Below are 24,407 nucleotides of genomic sequence, written 5' to 3'. Positions count from 1 at the left end.
ATAAGGTCATACTTTATTTCATGATATGGTGATATGCATACTAGAAGATCTCAGGAAGCATGCAAAGGAGAAGAACAATTCTTTTGATATCAAGATGGAGAAGGAAATAAGCAATCAGTCCAAATTACAAGCAAGCTTGATAAGCTATTGGTTTAACATAAAAGGATTATTACAATTCTTTTGTATTTATTTGTCATGAGTTCAAATTGACATAAAAGGATTATTATTTATTTATTACAAGCTTGATAAACTATTGGTTTAACATTTCATGATTTCTTGCATGGAATGAGAGGGTAACCACACAAGCCTTTGTTTCCCACGAATGCGCTTATAGGAAAATGATTCAACGGCTTCCCAAAAGGAATTTCTCCTTCCAATTGATTATATGACAAGTCGAACTCTTGCAGTCTGTTCAGATTCAGGAAACTTTTCGGCACTTCTCCTGTGAACTGGTTCTTCTCCAGCAAGACTGACACCAACTTGCTTACATTTCCCAGAACTTGTGGCAGACGAGAACTCAACTGGTTGTAGCTCAAATCCAAACGTTCTAGTGATTCCAAGTTTCCAATGGAATCTGGTACACCACCACTTAACTTGTTACGTGATAGATTCAGATTTCGTATATTTTTCCCTGAAGATCCTTTTCCTAGTGTTCCAATCCCGCCAGAGAATTGATTGTCTGAAAGATCTAAATTCAACATGTTGCCATTCAATGCCTGAAACACATCTATACTCCCAGTCAGCCTATTTGAATGAAGATCAAGATCTCCCAAGTTGTTCAACCGTAGAACTGAAGCGGGTATCCCTGAATCCAGCGAATTCCTTGACAACTTCAGAGAGTAGAGCTTACCAAAGCTCCCTAGCCATTCTGGTATAGGTCCGGTTAAATTGTTGACTGACAGGTCAAGCTCCATTAAAGAACCGGCGGCATACCTCAAGATTTCTGGGATTGGACCATTGATATTATTTCCAGCTAGGTTAAGACTGATAATTGAATGCATTTCTACTAGCCATTTTGGGATGGAGGAAATATTTAAAGCATTAAACGACAGATCGAGAACTTGGAGATATGGAATCAAAGAGATCTCCTTGAGCAAAGGACCCTTGATGGAGTTATGGGGAACACTTAAAACTAATAACTCTTTCATTTGGCCAATGGATCCAGGTAAATTACCTGATATATTGTTTCCACCTAGATACAGATCAGTCACAGATGAGAGATTACCGAAGCTGGAAGGAATAGGACCGTGGAGCTTGTTATTTTCTAGGTGCAGTCTCTTAAGTGAGGTTAACGATCCAAAGGTGGAAGGTATTTGTCCATTGAGTCGGTTATTATTCAGACTCAGGTAGGCTAGAGATTGCATATAGCTGTTATTTGAAGGAAACGTTGGGATATTTCCTTCTAGGCGATTACTTGCTAAATCCAGGAGTGTAAGGGCAGTTAAGTTAGCTATTGAAATTGGGATATTCCCGCTTAATTTATTACTCGAAAGGTCAAGCTTTTTTAATACCCGCAAATTACCAATCTCATTTGGTATAGAACCGGACAGAACATTTCCTCCGAGATCCAGTATCACCAGATTCGTCAACTCAACTACAGCATCAGGTAATTCCCCAGAAATTTTATTCGTGTTTAAAACTAGTTTTTTCAGATTTTTCAAATTACCGATGCTTGTAGGCAGAGTTCCAGATAAGCTATTATCGTTGAGATATACTGCTTCGAGTTTAGTTAACTTACCGAAATTTTCTGGAACAGGCCCGGTTAGCATGTTATGAGCGAGGTTCAACTCTCTGAGCGATGAAAGCTTACAGATTTCTTGTGGGATGTTTCCTTTCAGATTGTTGGATGTGCTGAGATCAAGAACTTCAAGATTTGTGAGTAGAGCTATGGAAGGGGAAATCTCACCAACCATTGTTGTCGAAAAAGAAGCATCATCGCGTTTAAATACCTCCGGAAGGTTTACTTGCGATACTCTGCCCGTCTCATTGTGGCAAACGATGCCATCCCATTTGCAGCAGTTGAGCCCAGTCCAAGCCTTTAGTCGGTCTGAGGTATCGATTTTGATCCCAGCCTTGAACGCGGTTAGTCCTTTCAGGTCCATTTCGTGGCATGCTTTGACATTACTCCCCGTATCCAATACTCCTCCGTAGGACTCGAAAGAGAGCAGTTGAAGAAGAAGGAAAACAGACAATGATCTGCAGACCATTTTCATTTATTTACTATGAACTGGTTAGTCCCTCTTCCTTTCTTTGTTATATTATATATACTAGTTTCATAATAGCTTGTTTTCTTTTAAGTTAATGACTTTATCTTTTTTATTTGTTTTGTTTGGTATCTATTTTGTTTTCCTTTGCTTTGATGTTGATATTTTTAAACTCTTTTAAATTAGAATTGTAAGTGAATCCAATCTAAGTATGGGTCTTGCTTTTTAAACACTTTATGGTTTTGGATTTAGGATTTGAATGGTCATATATTTTGTTTCCAAAATCAAATCCTTATATTTTAACTATGATATTCTTATATTTTATTTTTTGGCTTAAATAATAGCTCAACTGCAATTTATGTTATTCATTCCTGAAATGTACAAGTCAAAGAAATTTAAAAGTCTGCACCTATAATTAATATGATCATTTTTCTCCTTTTAGTTGAATTGAATATTTGAGTGAGATTATAGGTAATGTGATAAAAAAAAATAATAATAATCCAAGATCAAACTAGCTCTAAAACAACAATAAACTTTTATATTAACCAAACAAGTTTAAAGTGGTACAAAAGCATAATTATATCTTGATTATAATGACTTCAGATTTCTGCCAAAGAAAATATTATAAATTCAGAAGATCATTTTTAGTCAAATAGCCTAATTAAACAAAGTTTTCCTCTGTTCTGAAAATCCAAAAAATATTCTAATACCTGGTTTGTTTTGGAGATTAAAAGTATTTATAAAAAAACAATTAAATAGTGTTATTGGTTTATTAGTTTCATAACAAATTAAAATTGGAATCAATATAGAGTCATTTGATCAACTAAGCTGGCAAAGATGTATATTTTGGAGATCTTATGTCCAAACAAGGCTAGGAAAAATAAAAAATGTGTTTTGTAAGTTTTGTTACCACTAACTTGTTTGATAAAGTGTTTAAAGGATGAAGGGGGGCTGACTTGAAAATAATTTTATTGTTGAGATTCGTTTCAGGATATTTAGAGAGAAAAAACAATAATTATGGGTGATGATTTTGAAAAAATAAAAATGTTTTTTTTTTTTTTTTTTTTTTTTTTTTTTTTTTTTGATAAAAAGACTTAAAGGATATATATATATATATATATATATATATATATATATATATAATAATAATAATTTAAAATATAAGATATTTTTGTATTTTGGTTAATGAATGGATTGATTTGATAATTGAGGGAGAAGGTAATGTAATAATTGATTTTGTTGGATTATTTGGAAAACCTGAATAAAAACAAGGCCTTGATTATTTTTGAATAAAATTGCTAATATTATGTGAGAGTAAACCGGATAAACCCATTTTGGGTTATGGTTTAGGTATGAATGGAGGAAAACTCATTTGGTGGGTGTGTGTGTGTGTGGGGTGGGGGTGGTGGTGGTGGTGGTTAGAGATGGTTTAAATAATTATAAATGAAAATAAAAGTATTATAAACTGTTTAATGGAATATAAAAAATGTGTTGGAATTATGTTAAATTGTATAGTTGCTTTTAAGACAATTGCATATCTTGGATTTTTCTTGATGCATATTTGTTTGTTTCTCTATTCATATTTTCTTCTTTTGTCTTATTATTTTGTATTAAATCAATTATTATTTTTTCCCTAAAACATACATAAATTATTTTTCATGGATTGTCCTTGTCCAAGAGATTGGATACCATCATTATTTCCTCCATAAACACAACAATTGTGGCTAAGCTTGAATAATAAGACCGATTATTTAATTTATTTGACCGTTAAGTTATATATATATATATATATATAAAATGATGCTTAATTTTTAAAGTGTTAGAATTGTATCGAGAGTTCTGATTAATTTGGATATATATATGAGAGTAAATAAATACTTAGGTCGGATTGTGGGTTGACTCACCCATAAACGTAAAACGGTTAAAAATAAAATTAAAAATGCTATAGGTATGTTTCGAACTTGCAACCTAACAAAATAAGTACAACTCTTTAACCAACTAGGCTAATAACATTTTATATTTTAAATTTAACACAAAATTAAATGAACGCGAGACATTTTAACAATAAAAGTTCAATTTTTTAACTAACTAATATATATATATATAATTATGCTTAATTTTTAAAGTGTCCGGATTACTGGGTCGATAGTGAGAGTAAATGAAAACTTGGGTCGGATTGTGGGTTGACATGCTCATAAACTTAAACGATTAAAAATGCAACCTAACAAAAACAAGTACACCCTTTAACTAACTAGATTAATAACACTTTATATTTTAAATTCAACACCAAATTAGATAAACGCGAGACATTTTAATAATATAAGTTCAAAATTTTAATTAATTAATCTCTATATATAATGATATTTAATTTTTAAAGTGTCCGGATTGCCGGATCGAGATATTTGATTAATTTTGATATATATGTGAAAGTAAATAGATACTTGGGTCGGATTGTGGATTGACCTATTCATAAACTTAAAACGGTTAAAAATAAAATTAAAAATGTTATATGTATGTTTCGAACTTGCAACCTAACAAAACAAGTACAACATTAACCAAGTGTGATTGAGATGTGGTTTGCCGAAGGATAATAAGTCGGTGTCAATTAAAAGTGGTTAAAAAAATATGAATCAAATATTTAATTGACCAAAGTGTGATGTCACGATGTTAAATACTAAAAAAATATGAATCAAATATTTGATTGAACAAAGTGAAAGTGTAAGGTCACGAAATAAGATATTCATTCGGAAAAAATATGTGATGAGATATATAAAAAGATAAGTTGTTTTACCGAAGTGAATAAAATGTGAAATGAGAGCGTTCTATTTTTTATTTTAATATATTATTCGTGATTTATTAAAAATTTAAATATTGAATATATATATTATTTATTTATTTAAATTTATTTTATTTATATTTTTATTCGTATGAATCGTACGGATAATTCAATTTATTTTGTTTCACCTGCTTAATTGTTCTAATTTATTATTCTTATTTTCTTTAAATTATTGTTATTCTCTAAAAGTTAATGTATGTTTAATTTTATTTTTATGGGATAACGTATTCGTTAGATCATTGTATCAACAACTTATTAAGTAATTTCATCTTATTTTTAATTATATATTGAATCAAACTAGTACAATTGAACCATTTTCTAATCTTGTATGTTTTGATAGGTTAGGCTTATTTAGTGAATAATTCACTATCTAATCATTTATTCATCAAACATATATTCAAATAGACAAGTAATACTAAAATACTTTTATTTGAAAAAATAATTATCTAATAATTTTTATATATTTATATCTTAATATTTTTTCACTTGAATAACTAAACTTTACTTATCTTATATCAACCAAAGTCTTAAAAGACCTTAACTCATCTTGAAAATAGGACTAAATTTTCCAAATTATCTTTTTATATGTAAAGTTATAATTAAAAAATAAACAGAATATAATTTGATTGATGTGATATTTTTTTTTTTTTTGTAAGTTATAATTTAATTAAAAATAATTATTATTTATAAAATATATTTTAATATTTATAAATAAATATTATATTTTAATTGTGAATATACCCAAACAAAAAGTTATTTAGCTTTATATAAAAATAAAAAATCACTTAAAATAAAAAAATCAACATGTTAACAAAACAGTATTTAATAACATGTTATTTATTCTTTAAGAATTTGATATTAAATATGCAATTTTAATAATACTAGCATATAGACGAGTAATAATTTAAAAAACCGTAAAAAAAATTACGGTCTCGTACACAGATAAAAATAATAATAATATGTATTTAATGTTTAAAATTCTTAATAAATCACGAATAATATATTAAAATAAAAAATATAATGCTCTCATTCCATATTTTATTCACTTCGGTGAAATAACTTATCTTCTCACATGGTTGTACTTGTTTTGTTAGGTTGCAAGTTCGAAAAATACCTTTAGTATTTTTAATTTTATTTTTAACCGTTTTAAATTTATGGGCGGGTCAACCCACAATCCGACCCAAGTATCCAAATTAACCACAACTCTCGACTTGGCAATTCGGACACTTTGAAAATTAAGCATCATTATATATATATATATATATATATATATATATATATATATATATATATATATTAGTTAGTTAAAAATTTAAACTTATATTAATGTTAAAACGTCTCGCGTTCATCAAATTTGGTGTTGAATTTAAAATATAAAGTTTGTTAGCCTAGTTGGTTAAATGTTGTATTTGTTTTGTTAGGTTGCAAATTCGAAACATAACTCTAATATTTTTAATTTTATTTTTAACCGTTTTAAGTTTATGGCGGGTCAACCCACAATTCGACCCAAGTATCCAAATTAACCACAGCTCTCGACCCGGCAATCTGGACACTTTGAAAATTAAGCATCATTATATATATATATATATATATTAGTTAGTTAAAAAGTTAAACTTATATTAATGTTAAAACGTCCCGCGTTCATAAAATTTGGTGTTGAATTTAAAATATAAAGTTTTATTAGCCTAGTTGGTTAAAGGGTTGTACTTGTTTTGTTGAGTTATAAGTTCGAAACAATACTCTTTAACATTTTTAATTTTATTTTTAACCGTTTTGAGTTTATGGGCGGATCAACCCACAATCCGACTCAAGTATCCAAATTAATCACAACTCTCGACCCGGTAATCCGGACACTTTAAAAATTAAGCATCATTATATATATAGATAATAGATTGTTGAAACAAAATAAAATTTATATTCATAAATCAAAATAATTTTTGTAGGACACTTATCATATATATTGGTGAGCTTTCCTAACTTAAGTATATTGACATGAAAATTATATATTTTCAAAATTGTAACATGTTAATATTATATTTAATATAAAAAATGATTGTTACAAGGAAATAAAATAATAATAAAAACTTTTAAATCAGTTAAATTAAAAAGATAAAATTATTATATATATATATATATATATATATATATAAATATATATAAATATTAAATAAAAAAATTAATATAATTAATCACAAATTTCATATCATATAATTTGTTTTTGTTTTATTAATAATTATAAAAAGTAATTGTGGTTTTAATTATGACAAATTTTTTTTAATTAATCTCTCACCGAAATTTATTAATATTAATTATAACTAGCAAAATTTTCGTATATTTGTACGGTTAAAAACAAAATAATAAAATTATCATAATCCTATACAATCAATATACATCAACGGTATACTATTTCTTCTCCTACTAACTTACTTTCGTCAAACCAACTATCTTACTTTTACTCACTTACCAACTCACTTTCGTCAACCATCATATTCTTTATTACACAATCATCTCCTCTTACCGACCTTTATCCAACATATTTCTCTTATTACCCAACCATCTCCTTTTTATCGACTTTTATCAACTCACTTCTGTCAAACAACATATTATTTATTCTTTTTTATAATTATTACAAATTTGCACCAGGTGAGATTCAAACTCTCGATCTTTATTATGCATAATGGAACACTTAATCATTACACCACTTAAGATTGTTAAATTTTTTTATAATTTTATGTATGAATATATAATTGATATTACTAATAATTATATAATTATATATATGGAATTTATATATATATATATATAAATTAAATTATATAAACGAATTTAAAATACTGTTAGTTTAGTTATTTAAATGTTGAAGTTATATTTGTTATAAATATTAAATTTTGTAGTTGAATATAAAATATAAAGTGTTATTAATCTAGTTGGTTAAAATGTTAAATTTATATTATGAGCTTATAAGTGGCGAGTGAGTCAACTTACGATCCGACCCAAATGTTCATTTACTCTCACATACATATCCAAATTAGGCACACTTCTAAATCTGACAATTCATATACTTTAAAATTAAACATTATTATTATACATGTATTGTCATCTATCTTTCTAACTAGTTTTAAATTTACTGTTAAATTTAATTCATTATTTTCTTCAAATTTAAGATTGGTACTTTTTCTTCTCTCTAGGATTATGATCAGTTACGTACGAACTACATTGTTCCCTTCGAATTTGAAGGCAATCAAAGAAAGCGTGGATATTAAATTGAATATTATCTATTCAACAGATGCATTACAAAGATTGGAGATATTATGATCGAGTATAGATCGAGATCGACGATATGAAACGATTGGAATTGCGGTAAAGCGCTAGATATCTAAGTTTTTAGAGTTCTTTTTATCATTTTCTCTCTAAAATAAAAAAGTTATTATGAAGAACCATAGTTATTGGAAACTTATATCCGATGTATCTCATGTCCCTTAGGAAGATTGGTTCTTGGTTAGTAGGCGAAAAATCAAGAACATGGTGAGAGGGTTAGGAGAAATCAAAAGGTTAAATCGGACATCAGTCTTCAATCAGGTTTCTCTACAACCTCTAAAGATGCATCATGCGTTTAGGTTCGGGGAGGTTATGCGTTGTAGCATGAATGACACAGGTGGTAGAGGGAGAGTCCTAGAAAGGGATCGACAATCGACTAGAATTTGAGTCCACAATAAAAGGAAGGAGATGTCTCTAGTTAGAATTCGACATATGCAACAAACTAGGTTTGGAGCGGCACAACCAGATCCTTGTAAGGTTGAAGCTCGGACATATACAATAGTGGTAGGCACTAAGAAACAAACTATTTGGGTTAGTTGGACGAAGATGGTTCATGTCGGAACTAAATTGTTTGAATTTCAAACGTTGGAGGCGAACTCTAAAGTTGTGTCTATTTCGGAAATTAATAACGGAAAAAAAGAGAAATTGCGGTTGATTTGTTTTAATTAAAGTTGTTACGTCGGGCTCTTCATATGTCGACTTGGAACTGAGGGCGTTTGGGGCTCTTACCTAATGATGGCGTCTTTTGGTATGGATTCAATTCTCATGAAAGATATGTTGCTTTATGAAAAGAATTTAAAACAACATTTATCATGTCAATTGATAAACGTATTAGAACTTTAGTTGCTGAAGGAATCCGACGACTCGTTGATGGTCAAATAGTTAATATTGAAAATCAACATGTTATTGAGCCACTCGTAATATAAGATCGCCCTTAGATAAGGAGGAGGGTAAATTGATTCGATTGTTTGGAATGACAACAAATATGTGGAATCATGATCTCCTTAGTAAGGTCGGTAATGATCTTGGGAATTTATCAAACTTGACGAGGAAACTCAAAGAGCACATGAGAACGATTGTGTTAAAATTAGGGTGTGTCAATCTGATCCACATATATGTTATCCTAAATCTATTTGTGTTGATAATGGGATACAAGTATATAAAGTGATGGTGTGGCATGAATGTCCTATTATCATGTCTCTTTCACCAGGTTCAAATATGCATGTGTCGGAGGCGTCGACTTTGTTTGGGTTAACGAGAGAGTTAGTGATAACCCCCATTTTATATCGATCAGATCCATATGGCTAGACTTGTAGATGTTGAAAGACTAGTTGTTGAGATGACCAATTTAGGAGATTTGATATGGTCGGGAGGATGATTGAGTAGGATGAGACTGAATTAAATGAGGCAATAGATTCTCGTGAGGCCGAGATAGAGTATCCGTCTCCACACCGTCAAGTTGTGATGTCTCCCCATATGGCAAAAAAATGGAGAATAGGCAGATGGTGGTATATCAATAGTTGAGTTCATTAACTCATCGTCCTATTTTAGATTTGTTGTTTGAGAAAGAAACTATTAACGAGGTAGAAAATAAGATTTGGTCACCTATAGAAGATATAATCTAGGTCAATCATATTAGAACTCTTTATCATGAGATTGATATTCTGGAATCACTAGTTTATTCTGTTTAATGAGGAATCGGTGATTTTTTTATCCATATTATGATGTCCACAAAAATATCTAAATAGAATTCTCGACACATAATATAATGATTGATGAAAACAAATTCCCCGTGAAGGAGGTACTTGAATTAGAGACTGAAGTATGGCCAATTATGCACGAGATTCCACCTCTACCGTATACTTTTCATCCAAGTAATTCTTCATAAAAAAAAACTACCAACATTGTTAGCTGAAGAAGTTAAATGATCTACCGTAAGGTTATATACAAGTAAGAAAGTGTGTCTTGAAGCCAAGAAATAATTATTTTGATTAGATTTTATCAATGATTAGAAAAATTATTACTTACAACGTTTATGAGTTAAATGATGGTGTGAAGAGAGGTATCATTAAATCATTAATGGGAACCCTTGGTTGTGGCATGTAATGTTTTAGTGAGACTAGAATTCGGAGGCTCTTAATTCTATAGGCCTGGCATCATGTGGAATTCTTGTGGTATTGAGTGAAGACATGTATGAAAAATTAGATGCTAATTTGGGTAGATACTCAGTTGACGTTCAATTAAGAAATCAGGAGAATAATATTATATGGGTAATTTATGCGGTCTATGGACCGGTTCTATCACAATTTAAAACAGAGTTCTTTAATAAAATGAAGAACGCGGTGAGTCTTTGAGACTTACTAATTGTTTTTACATGTGACATGAACGAAGTTAGATCACCGTCTGAATGGAAAGAGGTCAATATGCTTAATAACCTAATGCACGAGTTCTTATAGACAATTGAAGATCTTGAACTTATCGACTTGCCTTTAGAAAACAGTCAATTCACCTTTTAATTAGTGAATCTATTTCTTTTAGGGTTTTCAAATATATTTCAAAAGGTCCTTCGGTGGAGTTATTCATATCACCGACCGATTTGGATGGAATACCGTACGATGAGAGAACATGTCGACCATTTAGATTAAAAAATAAATGGTTAATTAAGAAAGACTTTATACCGCGTGTGCAATCATGGTGGGTGAGTCAGACATCAGTTGGTTCTCCGTCGAGTAAACTCTTTGTAAACTTAAGAAATCTACGTAAGCTTCTCAAAAGTTTGTTCGTGTGAGATCGTGCTTTATTTTCTGAGATTCATCCAGAAAGCCGGTAGAGTCCGCTAGGGAGTTAATCGTTCTTCTCGAGGATTTATGAGCTCGATAACTTATTTAGTAACGTTTTTTTTGTTTTTTATTTATTTATTTATTTTCTCTTAATATCATATTTTTGTTATTTTGTTTAAACGATTTTCATTATTTTTAATATATATGAATATTTTTTAATTTAAAAAAAAAAACTTTTCTTTTTATTAAATAGGCCCTCACTTGTTCTCAATAATGTTACAAACAAAAATTCAACTTTAAAATTGATATTTCTTTACTATTAAAGTATATTTTTTTATTTCACTCACTCTTTTTTTTTTTGATAATATACTAAAAACCTACACCAAATCAACACTAATTCCCAACAAAAAAGTATACGATTACAATTTTGCATAATCATTGACACAAGTCATAGCACACCCCATAATTCTAAAACCACATAACAAATGAGAACAATTTCGATTTCAAACAAACTTGATTAGAAATAATTGAAAAACAAATAGCAAACAACATATTTATTAGACAAGACATACAATAACATCCATATAAAAGAAATTAATATTCGTGTTTAATAATAAATGTTTACAACTTAAAAATCATTTATAATCTATGAAGATTGATGCATGAATCACCTACATGCCTACCCAAAGTTTTCAGCTTAATCGAAAAAATATTATTCTTAATCTTTATCTAAACTAAAAAAATGTTTTTAATGTTACGAATTCAAAACTCTTATATAAATCATTATTTTAGGGAGCCGAAACATTTAAATTACCTCACTCTAGAGTCCGCCCTAGACATCGTCTCTCCTTGTAACCTACCCGAAATATACAATAATTTGTTTGAATAGAATAAACTGAATTAAAAATAAATAAATAATTAAATAGGTTATAAGAAAACAATAATTAATTTGATTATTTAATTTTTACCTACATACATTCAGTTAAGTTTTAAATTATTTTTTTTTTTTTTATAAAGAAATAAAAGAACATTTATTCTCTCTCCTCTGAAATCGGGAAAATGTATGAGAGAGAAGTTGATGATGATGATGATTCATGTATAATGTAACTAAGTTGATGGCCTAACGTGTCTACGTGCTCTGTGAAATGTGGGGTTTCTGCAGAAAATCTTTCAAAAGATCAAGAATCAAGATCAAGATCAAACCCTTTTGATTTCTCAATCTCTTTTCATCATCTTTATATAAAACAAGACAATCTGATTCAACAAAGAAAGGCCTGACTAGGGTTATCATCATCATCATCAGAAGAAGAAGAAGATGAAGCAATCGAAGCTTGAAGCGTTAATGGCAGTCAGCAGACTGAAATTATTTCGAGTAGCGATGATACTCTTGTTTCTCTATCTCCTTCTTATGAGTTTAGAAATCCCTCTCATTCTCAAAGACACCTTAGACGAAGAAGACGCGCCTGGTTCTTCTCTCGACCGTCATCCCATCACCATCGACGAAGTGGTCGGAGATTTCGCCAAAATAGACAAAGCTTCGACAAGTTTCCCGCAGGTATATACCAAAGAGTACAAGAAAGTGTCCGGTCTTGTGTTCGACGAAATGCCATTTGCTAACGGAAGCAGGGATGAGTTCTCCGAGCTTCATAAAGTCGCCGCGCTCGCGTTTTCAGTTGGAAAAAACTTATGGAAGGAACTTGACTCAGGGAAAATCCTTGTTGAATTAGATAACAAGGCTGAGAATTTGTCTGAATCTTGTATTCATTCAATCATGAAACCAGGTCAGGAATTTCGTAGAAATGGTCGAACAATGGTGATCCCTTGTGGGTTAACATTAGGATCTCAGATTACAGTTATTGGAAAACCTTATTGGTCTCATCCAGAATACGAACCTAAGATAGCATTGTTAAGAGAAGGAGAGACTAGTGTAATGGTCTCTCAATTCACTGTTGAGTTGCAGGGATTAAAGACTGTTGATGGTGAAGACCCACCAAGGATTCTTCATCTCAATCCAAGATTGAAAGGTGATTTTAGTGGCCGACCTGTAATTGAGCAGAACACTTGCTACAGAATGCAGTGGGGATCTGCATTGAGATGCGAAGGTTGGAAGTCTGATGCTGGTGAAGAAACAGGTTAAATTTCTTTACATACTTCACATAATCTCGCATTCTTGATCTTTCTTCGAATAAAGTCTTTTTTTTATATTGTTTATGTGAAGTGGATGGGCAGGTGAAGTGTGAAAAGTGGATTCACGACGATGATAATCACTCTCAGGAATCAAAATCTACGTGGTGGCTTAACAGATTGATTGGTCGGAAGACAAAACTAACTGTCGAATGGCCATTCCCATTTGTAGAAGACAAGTTATTTGTCCTCACTTTAAGAGCAGGCTTAGAAGGTTTCCATATTAGCGTTGATGGGAGACATGTTACTTCTTTTCCTTATCGAACTGTGAGTTTTCTCTGTTTTCATGTTTTCATGTTTGTTGGTTTATAATCAATGATTGTAAATATGTGTTATGTCATATGATTTGTCATTGGCAGGGATTCTCTCTTGAAGATGCAACAGGACTATTTATAAAAGGGGATGTTTATATTCATTCTATTTTTGCTGCATCATTACCCACTTCACATCCAAGTTTTGCGCCTCAAAGGCATCTAGAAATGTCGACTAAATGGAAAGCACCTAACCTTCCTGATAAGCCTGTTCATCTTTTTATCGGTATCCTTTCAGCTGGCAACCATTTTGCTGAAAGGATGGCTTTGAGGAAATCTTGGATGCAACATCAATTGATTACGTCGCTAAATGTCGTGGCTCGTTTCTTCGTAGCATTGGTAAATAAATAACGAACAAACTACTCAAATTAACTGAATCGGTTTTCTCAATGATTAATTTTTTGTTGTTGTTGGTAGCATGGAAGGAATGAAGTGAATGTGGAACTAATGAAAGAAGCCGAGTTCTTTAGAGACATTGTGATTGTGCCCTACATGGATAATTATGACCTTGTTGTACTGAAGACTGTCGCTATCTGTGAATTTGGGGTAAAAAATCTGCCATTCACACATAAAATGAAACTCAAATTTTCACCTAACTTTTTTTTTTTTTGTAGATTCACGAACTTGCTGCAAATTACATTATGAAGTGTGACGATGACACATTTGTTAGAATAGATGTTGTGATGAAGGAAGTTAAGAAAATCCGCCAAGATAAGAGCTTATATATGGGAAACATTAATTACTACCATAGACCTTTACGCCATGGTAAATGGGCAGTTACATATGAGGTAGTCAAATCTTGAAAAGAAGCTCATTTTCCTTCTTTAAGTTTGCATCATTTTAATATGCATTTTTGAAAGAAAATGATCCCTTTGTTGGAACTGATCATGACTGTGGGGATCGTGCTAGCTTCTTCCAGGAAATAAACCCTATATGCTTAAATCTTTATACTTCCATTGATTGTTGAATTAGATTTGTTTCACTTAACCTTTCGAGGAATTTCAGGAATGGCCAGAGGAAGAATACCCCCCTTATGCAAATGGGCCAGGTTATGTGGTGTCTTCGGACATTGCTAAGTATATTGTATCAAATTTCGAGAAACATAACCTAAGAGTATGGTCCTAACTCCCACGCTAATTTTATTTTATTATTTTTTGGGGCTGATGATGTTTGTGGTGTAATGTAGTTGTTCAAGATGGAAGATGTTAGCATGGGAATGTGGGTTGAGAATTTCAACAAATCAATGACGGCGACAGTTGAGTATGTACATAGTGTGAAATTCTGCCAGTTTGGGTGCATTGAAGATTATTTTACTGCACATTATCAATCACCAAAACAAATGATCTGTTTATGGGATAGATTGCAATTACAGAGAAAACCGACATGCTGCAACATGAGATGATGATGATAGATTGATTAGTTTCCTTAAATCTTTCTTCTTCTTTTTTCTCTTACTCAAAATGTATTAGATTATCAGCAAAGGAATTAAATTAGCTGGCGAAATTTTAACATCATTCAACATAATGATTAAGAGGTAGTTTGATTTCTCTCGAGTGTTCTATTGTTCGTGAGATTGTTACTACATGTAGAGTCGCTAGCTGGTGTTTGAAAAACAAGCAATCAGGTAAATTTTCTTGAGATAGTTTTATTTTATTAGATGATAGTGTGATATCTGTTTTTTATTCTTCACATGATTTGGGTTTTGCAGGTTGAGTAAGGTAAATATTGTTTGGATAGTCAAAATCATTGTCAAACGAATTGAATGATGACTTACATATAGTGGGTATGTTCCTCGAAAGACTTTACTGTTTTTGCTATATGTTCCTCGAAAAGACTTCCATAAGCTTAAAGAACTCGAATGTATGATGGATGGATCGATCACTTGAAACAATGAATTATGTGATATAGAAGTGAAAGTTTGTCAAATAAGTTAGATTGTGACGGGCTTTCCATTCCATGTTAATCTTTCTTGTGATGAGATTTGTAACCAACCTAGCCTATTTGGAGACTGATATATTTTCATAATCTTGACAAAATTGAAAATGTTTTCTCCATTTGGTTTAAGAATGTTTTTTGATTTACGATCTTTAGATTATTGTGATAAGTTTTACTTGGTATAAACAAAAACAAAAATTGGCTTCATTTGGTCAATTTGGTGTTGTAATGATGTTTATTTTTTAAATTTAGCTAGCACGGTTTAGGCACTTGGGATTCCGGTTGCCAAGACTGCACAAAGTGCACATGGACCTTTGGTAATGAGGATCCCAAATGCTCAATTCAATTTAGTTGTCTCTGGAGACTTGATGAGTTAATAAAATTTGGATATAATTATTTTTTGGATCATATTTAGTTTAGGTTATTATAATTTTTCATGATAGAATATCTTAATAAATATAATATATTTTTTAAAATTTCATAAAATATATAAGTGACAGTCCTAAACATGGTGGTTGTGGTTAACAAATCAAAATTATAAAACTTTGTAGTTGGGTATTTCATTTAAAAGTTAACATGACAAGTTATAGTCTCATACTTTGTCTTACCATGTTTTAGTGATAATCGAGTTCTGTGTAATCGTAAATTTGAAATAATAGAAAAATGAAATGTGATAACAAATAGTAATTCAATATATTTCATTTTTCCTTTGGAAAATGTAACATTGTTGGTAAACAAATCAAGTTCTCATACAAGATTTTCTAAATAAAAAAAGTTAATTTTGCCCTAATTGAAAAGTTATCAATAAATCAACTTTACCCTAATTGAAGCTTAAATGACCTTAGATACTTTAGAATCCAAACTCCATCGATATCAACTTTGACCTTAATAAAATATATATTTATATTGTGTGCAAAATATATATTTATATTGTGTGCTCTTGCTTTAATAACCACGTGCATATTACTTAATTTATTTTTTTTAATTTAAAATTTATTTTTCTACAGTTCTTATACCGGACCCAACATCCGATTATATATATACAAAGGATATTGAATAGGTTTGGTAATTATTTGGATATCCAAACTTATACATCAAATGAGTCATTTAAATTTTTTTTTTTTAAATCAATTAGTTAAAGTGAAGTACACTAATATAATAACAATTCAATCTATACAAAATCTCATTCAAATTCAATATAGTGCAGATAAAAATGATATTGAATCCAATTTAATTATACTTTTCTTAAACAAAATATAGAAATCAAGTTAATATATCTATACAATTTATTTGTTAATAATAATATTAGTTAATATATAATAAAATAAAAATAATAATTTAAATATATATATATATATATATATATTAATATTTTAATTAATAAATTAAATAATTTAATTTGTGGGTATAAGAATGATATGATAAATTTTAATTTTTGTTATTTAAATAAGTGAAATCATTGTTCTTAAATTTATTTAAATAGTTTCTTACCTATAACGATGATTTTTTTTAATAATAAAAACAATAATTAAGAGGATGTCATGGTCGCTAAGAAAATATAAAAAACAAACACGTCCCATGTGAGTTAATATTTGACCAAGACCAATTCAACAACAGCTGGCGTGGGTCGGCAAATAGATATTTCCAACCTTCTTCCTCTTCCTCACTCTTTCTCATACCATTCCATTTATAGATAACTCCGACCGAACAAACTTACTTATAATTCTCTCTCCTCTGTCTTTCATAGTACTATGGAATTATTTCAAAACGCAAAAGCAGTTCGTCTCCGTAGCAGCCATGGTAAATACCTACACGCAAACGAAGACGATGATTCAGTAACACAAGACAAAGACGGATCATCAAAAAGCTCACGTTGGACAGTCGAATTCATCCCAAATTCAGACAACGCAATCCGTTTAAAAAGCTTCTATGGTAAATACCTAACCGCATCAAACATGCCCTTCCTTTTAGGTATGACCGGAAGAAAAGTCCTCCATACCCTCCCTCCTCGTCTAGATTCCTCAATCGAATGGGAACCCATCAAAGACGGAAATCAAGCCAAGCTCCGCACCCGATACGGCCAGTTTCTAAGAGCCAACGGTGGTCTTCCTCCATGGAGAAATTCAGTCACCCATGATGTCCCTCATCGTTCTTCTACTCAAGATTGGATCTTTTGGGATGTTCATGTCATGGAAATCTTAGTTGTTAATTCTCCTAAAGTGGCGGCGCCGACACCGACACCGGCAGCGAAACGACAGGAGTCTGGTGTGGCGACGGCGGCGAAGGGTGGGGGAGATGGGAGGACTATTTATTTTAAGGTGGCGGATGATTTGGGGAATGTTGAAGAAGGGGGAGAGGAGATGAATATTGTGTTTAGAGGAAATGGAGTTGATGAATTGAGTAGGAGATTGGAAGAGGAGACAGGAATTGAAGATATTATTGTGTGTTCTAAGAATCCGTTGAACGGGAAATTGTTTCCACTTATGTTACAACTTCCTCCTAGAAGTGTCACTATGCATCTTGTTCTTGTTCCGGCTGATTCTAAAGGTAATTACTAATTTCGATCAAAAATTGTGTTTTCAAAAAAACTCAATTAGGTTATGATTCTAGTATGATGTGTGATATCATGACTTTGTTTGATCTAGATTTTTTGTTTGTTTTTTTCAAAAAAAAAAAAAAAAAAAAAAGAAGAAGAAGATAAATAATGTTATTTGGGTTTTTGTTTTGTTTATATACTAAAATATTTTTTTTTATTTTTAAAATTAATTATGGCTAAGTGATAGTGATATGAAAAAAAAATGAGATCAAATGAGTTTTTTTTTTTAAAAAAGAGATCAAATGAGGTTCTTAGAGCTTGTTTGATTTGAAGGTTTTTTGGGGATTTTTTTTTTTTTATAAAATAGTACTCTTTTTTTTGTTGTTTTAATTGGTTTATTAATAAAATGTTGTATTGTATTTAAAATTAAAATTTAATAAAAATAAAGTAGGAGTATTTTAGATAGTTAAAATAATAGTGATAAAATAAAAAAATATAATTTTTAAACAAGTGGGTAAAATTCTTTTAAAAAAATCCCAAAAAGTCAATATCAAACTAGAACTTATTAATTTATTTCAATATAATAAATGTTTGTTTTAAAAAAATAAAATAAATAATTCAATAAATGTGAGATTGCAACTTGACATTAAAGTCGTACTAGTGGTTGGTCTCATAATAACATCTTGCCATTAAAAAAGACCCAAGTGTCATTTATTAATATATTTTATTCTTATCTAAATATTTAAGACTTTTAATTAATTATTAATTAATTAATTTATTTATTTATTATTATTTTATTTTTGCAGTTGGCCGAGATTTCGAGAAAGCAGGAATGGTTCTCTAATTTAAATTTTATATTTATGTTCTCATCTCAAATTAAATCTCAATTTAAGACATTTTTATTATGTGAGATTTTATTTTGTACTCTATTTTAAACATCTTGTAAATTCTCCCCTCCAATTTTATTTATTTATTTTGTTATGGTTGTGTGATTAAGAAATTATGTAAGAGAACGATATTGTAAAATTTTGTATCACCAAGTATACAAAATAAGAGAGTATTATTTATTATATATGATCATCTACAATATATTTCATTTATTTGATTTATTTATTCGCATATATGCATCTAGAGCGAGCAAGATGAGATCTAGCCCATAATTTTAGAATAGAGAATATTGCGGTTTTTGTCAATTTTGTTCCGAAGTTCTTCTTTTTTGGCACCTGTGACCATATCAACAATTTTTCCTTTCTTCATCAATATAAATGTTGGCATTGTCTGCACCCCAAACTCCATTGCCACATTCTGAATATATTTAAAAATAGAAAATTTACTAAATTGTATTTAAACTTCAGATAGAAAAATAAATAAATATACCATAAGTTCGTCGACGTCAATCTTGACGAACTCGACATCGGTGTATCGAGTGGAAAATTCGGAAATTACTGGAATCATGTTTTGGCATGGTGAACACCATGAAGCTGTGAAGTTTATCACCATCTGAATGTTACAAATTAATTAAATATATATTAGTCATATAAATTAATATAATTATTTAAGTCTTAATGTCAATTAGCAATTAATTAATTATATAGCAAACTGATGATAATCGTGAGATCATGATCATTTATTATGTTTGAGAGTTTGAGATTAATTAATTTATTATTTTCCTTAGTTTCCAAATATTTAATTAGAAACAAAAATAATTAATTAATTAAATTATTATCTGTTAATGTTATGGTGGGCCTAATTAGTTTCATTAATTGGGAATAGTAATAAAAAAAATTCTTTTGAATTTATATATTTGTAGCCCTTTTTAAAAGAAAAAAAGGAACATTTACAGATCATTTGACATTTTGAGGAATCAATTATTTATTTATTTTTATTAAACTCTGCCTATGTGAAGATTACCCACATTTTATTTTTAATTTCTTTTAATATATATATTTTTTTTTGTTTAAATATATAATATTTTACCATTTAAATTGATACTAATAATTTAAATTGTTCAGCAATTTGGAGAGCTTGCCCTAGGGTTAGCCAACCCCAATTATAGTAAAAAAAATATATTAATAAAGCTCAAATTTACAGTTTTTGAATACTTTAAAGGATCATGAGATCAAATTAAATATTTTTTTCTAATTTTATTATGACTTTACTCATTTATGTATATTAAAGTTAAAAAAAACTTAACAATTAGAATAAAAAAATGGTACAAGTACTATTGCAGCCCAAATTTCAGGGTCATATATTACATAATTAAAGACTCAAACCCTGCATATAAGTTTATAACCAATCAATACATATAAAGTCCATAAATTCAACAAAATAGAATAAAATAAAACTTTTCAGAAATATAATATTTCTTGTTCATATATAATAACTTTTTTGAAATAGATGATTTTTGCATAAGCTAAATTTATTTTTTTTTAAAATAGAAAAAATGTACTAACCAACTTTTGATTTGTTTTGGAGGCTTCAAAGTGTGCCTTCCATTTGGCCGGAGTGTGAAAGGTAAGAACCTGACCCGCGGCTGGTGGCAATCGAGGAACCTGGCTGGCGGCTGGTGGCAATGGATGAACCTGACCGGCGGTTGGTGGCCCCACCACCACTTTACGGTCGAATGAATGAACCGAACCTGTTCGACGAGCAACCGGCGTAGGCAAGGGTGGTGGTGGTTTAGTAGATGAACCAATTCTCTGTTGCATGCTAGATATCTCTGCTCCCATATTTCTTCTTCTTATGAATAAAGTAATTAATTAGAATGGTAATTATGGTATGATATGAAGAGTGGAAGCATGAATTTATAATATATAGATAGATTACATCAACTATTTGTAGTGGTGGTACCGAGTAGTATTGAAATGGAATCGGAATTGGATTCCTCTCATTTATTTGCGGCCGTCACATGTTGATTTTTGGAAATTTAGGAATATCAATTTAATTGCGGTATTAACCGATACATTTATTCTTTCCTTATTTAACATCGCAGATTATTCAAAACTAATTTTGTTGGTAAAAAGATTTTTATGTATACGGATAAAATACCTTAAATAAAAAATTAACAATTTTTAATATTTTCATTAATGAATTTATAATTTGATCAATAATAAAAGCAGTGATATAATTTTTGAATAGGATAATATTATTTAAAGAATCTCTACAATACAAAAAAAGCAGTAATAAAATAAATACATTAATTAGATTATATAAAAAAAATTATGGCCTATTTGGGTTTTCAAAATAACCCAACCAAATCAATTGTCACTTCACTTCACTCCCCTCTCATCCTTCAAATCAATCAAGTCATTAACCAAAATACTAAAATACCCTCTATTTTAAATTATAATTATTTATTTTATTTATATATATCAATACCCTTTAAGTCTTTTTACCAAAAAACATCATCATTTCCTCAAAATTATCACCAATCATTACCAATAATCATTTTTCTCTCTTTTTAGATTATTTAAATAACCTGGACCGAACAAGCCCTATATATTATTCTTAGAGATGAAACTAGAAATTAAAAAGTTATGATGTTTAACATAATATACTTAACAACAAATTTAGGGGACTTAAACTTAGTTAAGATATATTTCAAAAAAATATATATTTGAGGAGAATGAACCAAAGACAAAAATATATATTATTAATCTTAAAAACAACTCAACTATTAATTTGTTTTTGGTTGGACTTAAGTCTATTATTTCTACCAAGTTTTATGCTAATTGTTTTTAAACATAAAAGTGTAGTGGTTTATGATAAAATATAAAAAAAAATATTTTTATTAAAAGTTCAACTCTTACTTAACCAATCAAATTTATTTTCATATTTTTCTAAGTAATTATTTTCCACCCTTAATCTCATTCTCACACTCAAAATACACTAAACGTCATATCAAACAGTTATTTATCTCAAACCCAAAAACTTATTTTCAAACTCAAAAGAATATATAATTTTCTTACCAACTTTTTAATATTTTTAATGTTATCTACATATTTATAAATTTTACAAATTAAATCCAAATATTTTTTTTTATTTAATTAAAATAAATTATAAGAAAAAACACTAAATATATATAAATTAATAAAATTAATATATAAAAGAATTATATAAATATATATATATAATTATATAAATATATAAAAAACAAAATTAATATATTAAAAGATTAAATAAAAAATAAATTAAATTATATAAACAAGATTAATATATAAAAAAATTATATAAAAAAATAAAATTAAACCTATAACTTAAAACTCAGTTTGTAAATATTAAAATAGTGAAGAATTCAAATATATATAAAATATAGTGAAAATGCGTTTTCAGTTGAAAAAAATTGATAAAAACTCATTATACGTATAAACTCACGTTTGATGTGAGTTAAGAGTTTCCAAACCCAAAATGAGTTTGCCTCAATCGTTAGATTGGAGACCGACTAAGTTTGGGTCGACCAGGTTGTACTAGTGCCGAAAGTGATTTAAATAATTAATCTTCATTATACTTATATTTTCATCAATCTAATCAATTATTTTTTAAATTAAAGATTAAAATAATTTTTTATTAAATATTAATAAATTTTTTATTCAATAACTTATTTTAATAAAAATATCAAACAAAATTATTTAAATAGCTCAAATATGAACCCTGCCTCAACAATAACAAATTTAATATTAAGAATATTTTTTTAAGACATAAATTGAATTACATAACACATCATGATATTAAAAACATTATATTTAATTAATGTCTTTTTTTTTTTATTGATGTACACTAATGTTTTGAATGTTCATTCTAGTGTAAATAAATGTTGGTCAATTTTCGGATTAATCCGCGGGTCAAAAGCTCACATACTATATATATATATATATTGCATTAAAAAATCACAAATAATTTAATAATTAAAGTGTTCACATTTTTCGCTTAAAAATAAATTTTGAATCTCAACGAGTACGAATTTGTAAGCAAACTGGCCAAAACCGAATTGTATATGGGCCGAACTAAGAAACTAGTGGTCTAAAACTGTTTGAACCGAAGCCTTTTGATTTTGTCCGTCGATTATTTACATCAACTAGTTGTACTTAAGACAACTTAAAAAGAAAAGAGTGAATCAAGATTTAGATGAATCCCTATCTTTATCTCTATTCACGGAGATACATACCTATTCGGCTCGCTTTCGTTCGGGGCAAGCCTGCACTCTCGCTTGTTTCTTACTCACCTACGAAAACAATACTAGACTCGACTTTCATGCATGCGCTTTCTCATCTGCACGATATTTCTTTCAAGAAGATTAGCCTGCGACTGGAATTGTGTTTTTTACTCTTTAGAGTAATCTTCCTGCTACTGAGTCAAAGTTGTGGATCTATACTGGAAGGGAAATGGTGAATCGTCTCACGTTCCTGTAAAGGGGAAGACTTGGTGCCTTCCTTTTGTTGCGCTAATCTTTAATTCCATAGAGGATTGTTCCAAACGACAGGCTTCGCTACCCTCCCCGCTCGCACCTGAAGTTTGGTTGTGCCACCTCTTGAGTTACAAGAGTTCCGACCCCCCATTTCAATCCTAAGATATGGGTAAGAGTTCTTGCATATCTTCCATTCCATCATTTTCAAGGAAGAAATGTTTGAAGACCTTCAAACCACCCTTATCAAGTTATCATGCCATTCTCCTCCTATCCCGAGATTTGTCAATTTTAATATTAGTTAGAGTCGAATTGAGTCTTTCATGGAAGTAGCTCATTCCAGCTCTCATTTCATCTTGTGGATTGGGAGGAGTTGTTCGAATCTTCCCTGTTCGAAAGTTAAATCTCCAACTTCAAGACCGAAGACTGAAACTCTTCTTTCAATTGTCAAGAGTGAAAGCTTTTAGTGAACAAAGGAATCAAACTATCATTTCAAGACCAGGAAAGACGGAAGCAGGCCTTCCCACCTCTAGTGTGAAGGATGCTCTAATGCCCGATAACATAGATTTTTGATCATATACATACAAAATGCTCTGTTTTTTAGGAAAACAACTTAGCGTCATTTCATTAAAACGCTCAAAAGTGGAAGAAATGGTTAAAATCAAAGTTATACAGTCCTAACTTTGATTAAGGGATGACAAACAACGACTCTAGAGTATCTGATTGGAAATAAACAAACAAACAAAGATTACAGTAACAAACAACAAAAACATACAAGACCTACATTTTTAAAATTCTTATTCTATTGTGAGCTTACTCTTTGGCTACTCTTACTCTGTTCTATAAACCCAATCTGCATTCCACGAATCTCAACAAATATATTCATGTCGCATCCTCACTTG

General features: G+C 29.9%; 4 protein-coding genes across 5 annotated transcripts; 2 read left to right on the top strand and 2 right to left on the bottom strand.

The window, feature by feature from the left end:
• Positions 1 to 266: 266 nt before the first annotated feature.
• On the bottom strand, positions 267 to 2,207 carry LOC124934695 (LRR receptor-like serine/threonine-protein kinase FLS2). The gene has a single exon (XM_047475214.1). The coding sequence runs from the start codon at positions 2,205 to 2,207 to the stop codon at positions 267 to 269; it is 1,941 nt and encodes a 646-aa protein (XP_047331170.1).
• Positions 2,208 to 12,188: 9,981 nt separating this feature from the next.
• Positions 12,189 to 15,621, top strand: LOC124935990 (hydroxyproline O-galactosyltransferase GALT6-like). Its single transcript, XM_047476441.1, has 8 exons — positions 12,189 to 13,270; positions 13,357 to 13,589; positions 13,682 to 13,972; positions 14,051 to 14,179; positions 14,248 to 14,421; positions 14,639 to 14,746; positions 14,820 to 15,257; positions 15,342 to 15,621. The coding sequence occupies exons 1-7, from the start codon at positions 12,454 to 12,456 to the stop codon at positions 15,033 to 15,035; spliced, it is 1,968 nt and encodes a 655-aa protein (XP_047332397.1). The 5' UTR covers positions 12,189 to 12,453; the 3' UTR covers positions 15,036 to 15,257; positions 15,342 to 15,621.
• Positions 15,622 to 17,268: 1,647 nt separating this feature from the next.
• On the top strand, positions 17,269 to 19,047 carry LOC124935742. Its single transcript, XM_047476162.1, has 2 exons — positions 17,269 to 18,115; positions 18,911 to 19,047. Exons 1-2 carry the CDS (start codon positions 17,320 to 17,322, stop codon positions 18,946 to 18,948), a joined length of 834 nt encoding a protein of 277 aa, XP_047332118.1. The 5' UTR covers positions 17,269 to 17,319; the 3' UTR covers positions 18,949 to 19,047.
• A 116-nt stretch (positions 19,048 to 19,163) lies between these two features.
• LOC124935743 (thioredoxin H-type) lies at positions 19,164 to 20,890 on the bottom strand. Of its 2 annotated transcripts, XM_047476164.1 has the most exons (4): positions 20,663 to 20,890; positions 20,558 to 20,632; positions 19,482 to 19,604; positions 19,164 to 19,409 (listed from the first exon to the last, which is right to left on the bottom strand). In XM_047476164.1, the coding sequence occupies exons 1-4, from the start codon at positions 20,831 to 20,833 to the stop codon at positions 19,254 to 19,256; spliced, it is 525 nt and encodes a 174-aa protein (XP_047332120.1). In that variant the 5' UTR covers positions 20,834 to 20,890; the 3' UTR covers positions 19,164 to 19,253. The 2 variants fall into 2 exon arrangements, with proteins under 2 accessions (XP_047332120.1, XP_047332119.1); XM_047476163.1 differs by having other exon boundaries at positions 20,558 to 20,890.
• Positions 20,891 to 24,407: the final 3,517 nt, after the last annotated feature.

This window comes from Impatiens glandulifera, chromosome 4, assembly GCF_907164915.1.
Source record: "Impatiens glandulifera chromosome 4, dImpGla2.1, whole genome shotgun sequence".
Taxonomy (NCBI): Eukaryota; Viridiplantae; Streptophyta; class Magnoliopsida; order Ericales; family Balsaminaceae; genus Impatiens; species Impatiens glandulifera.
Note: the sequence above shows the minus strand (reverse complement) of the source record. Positions and strands in the feature narration are given on the sequence as shown.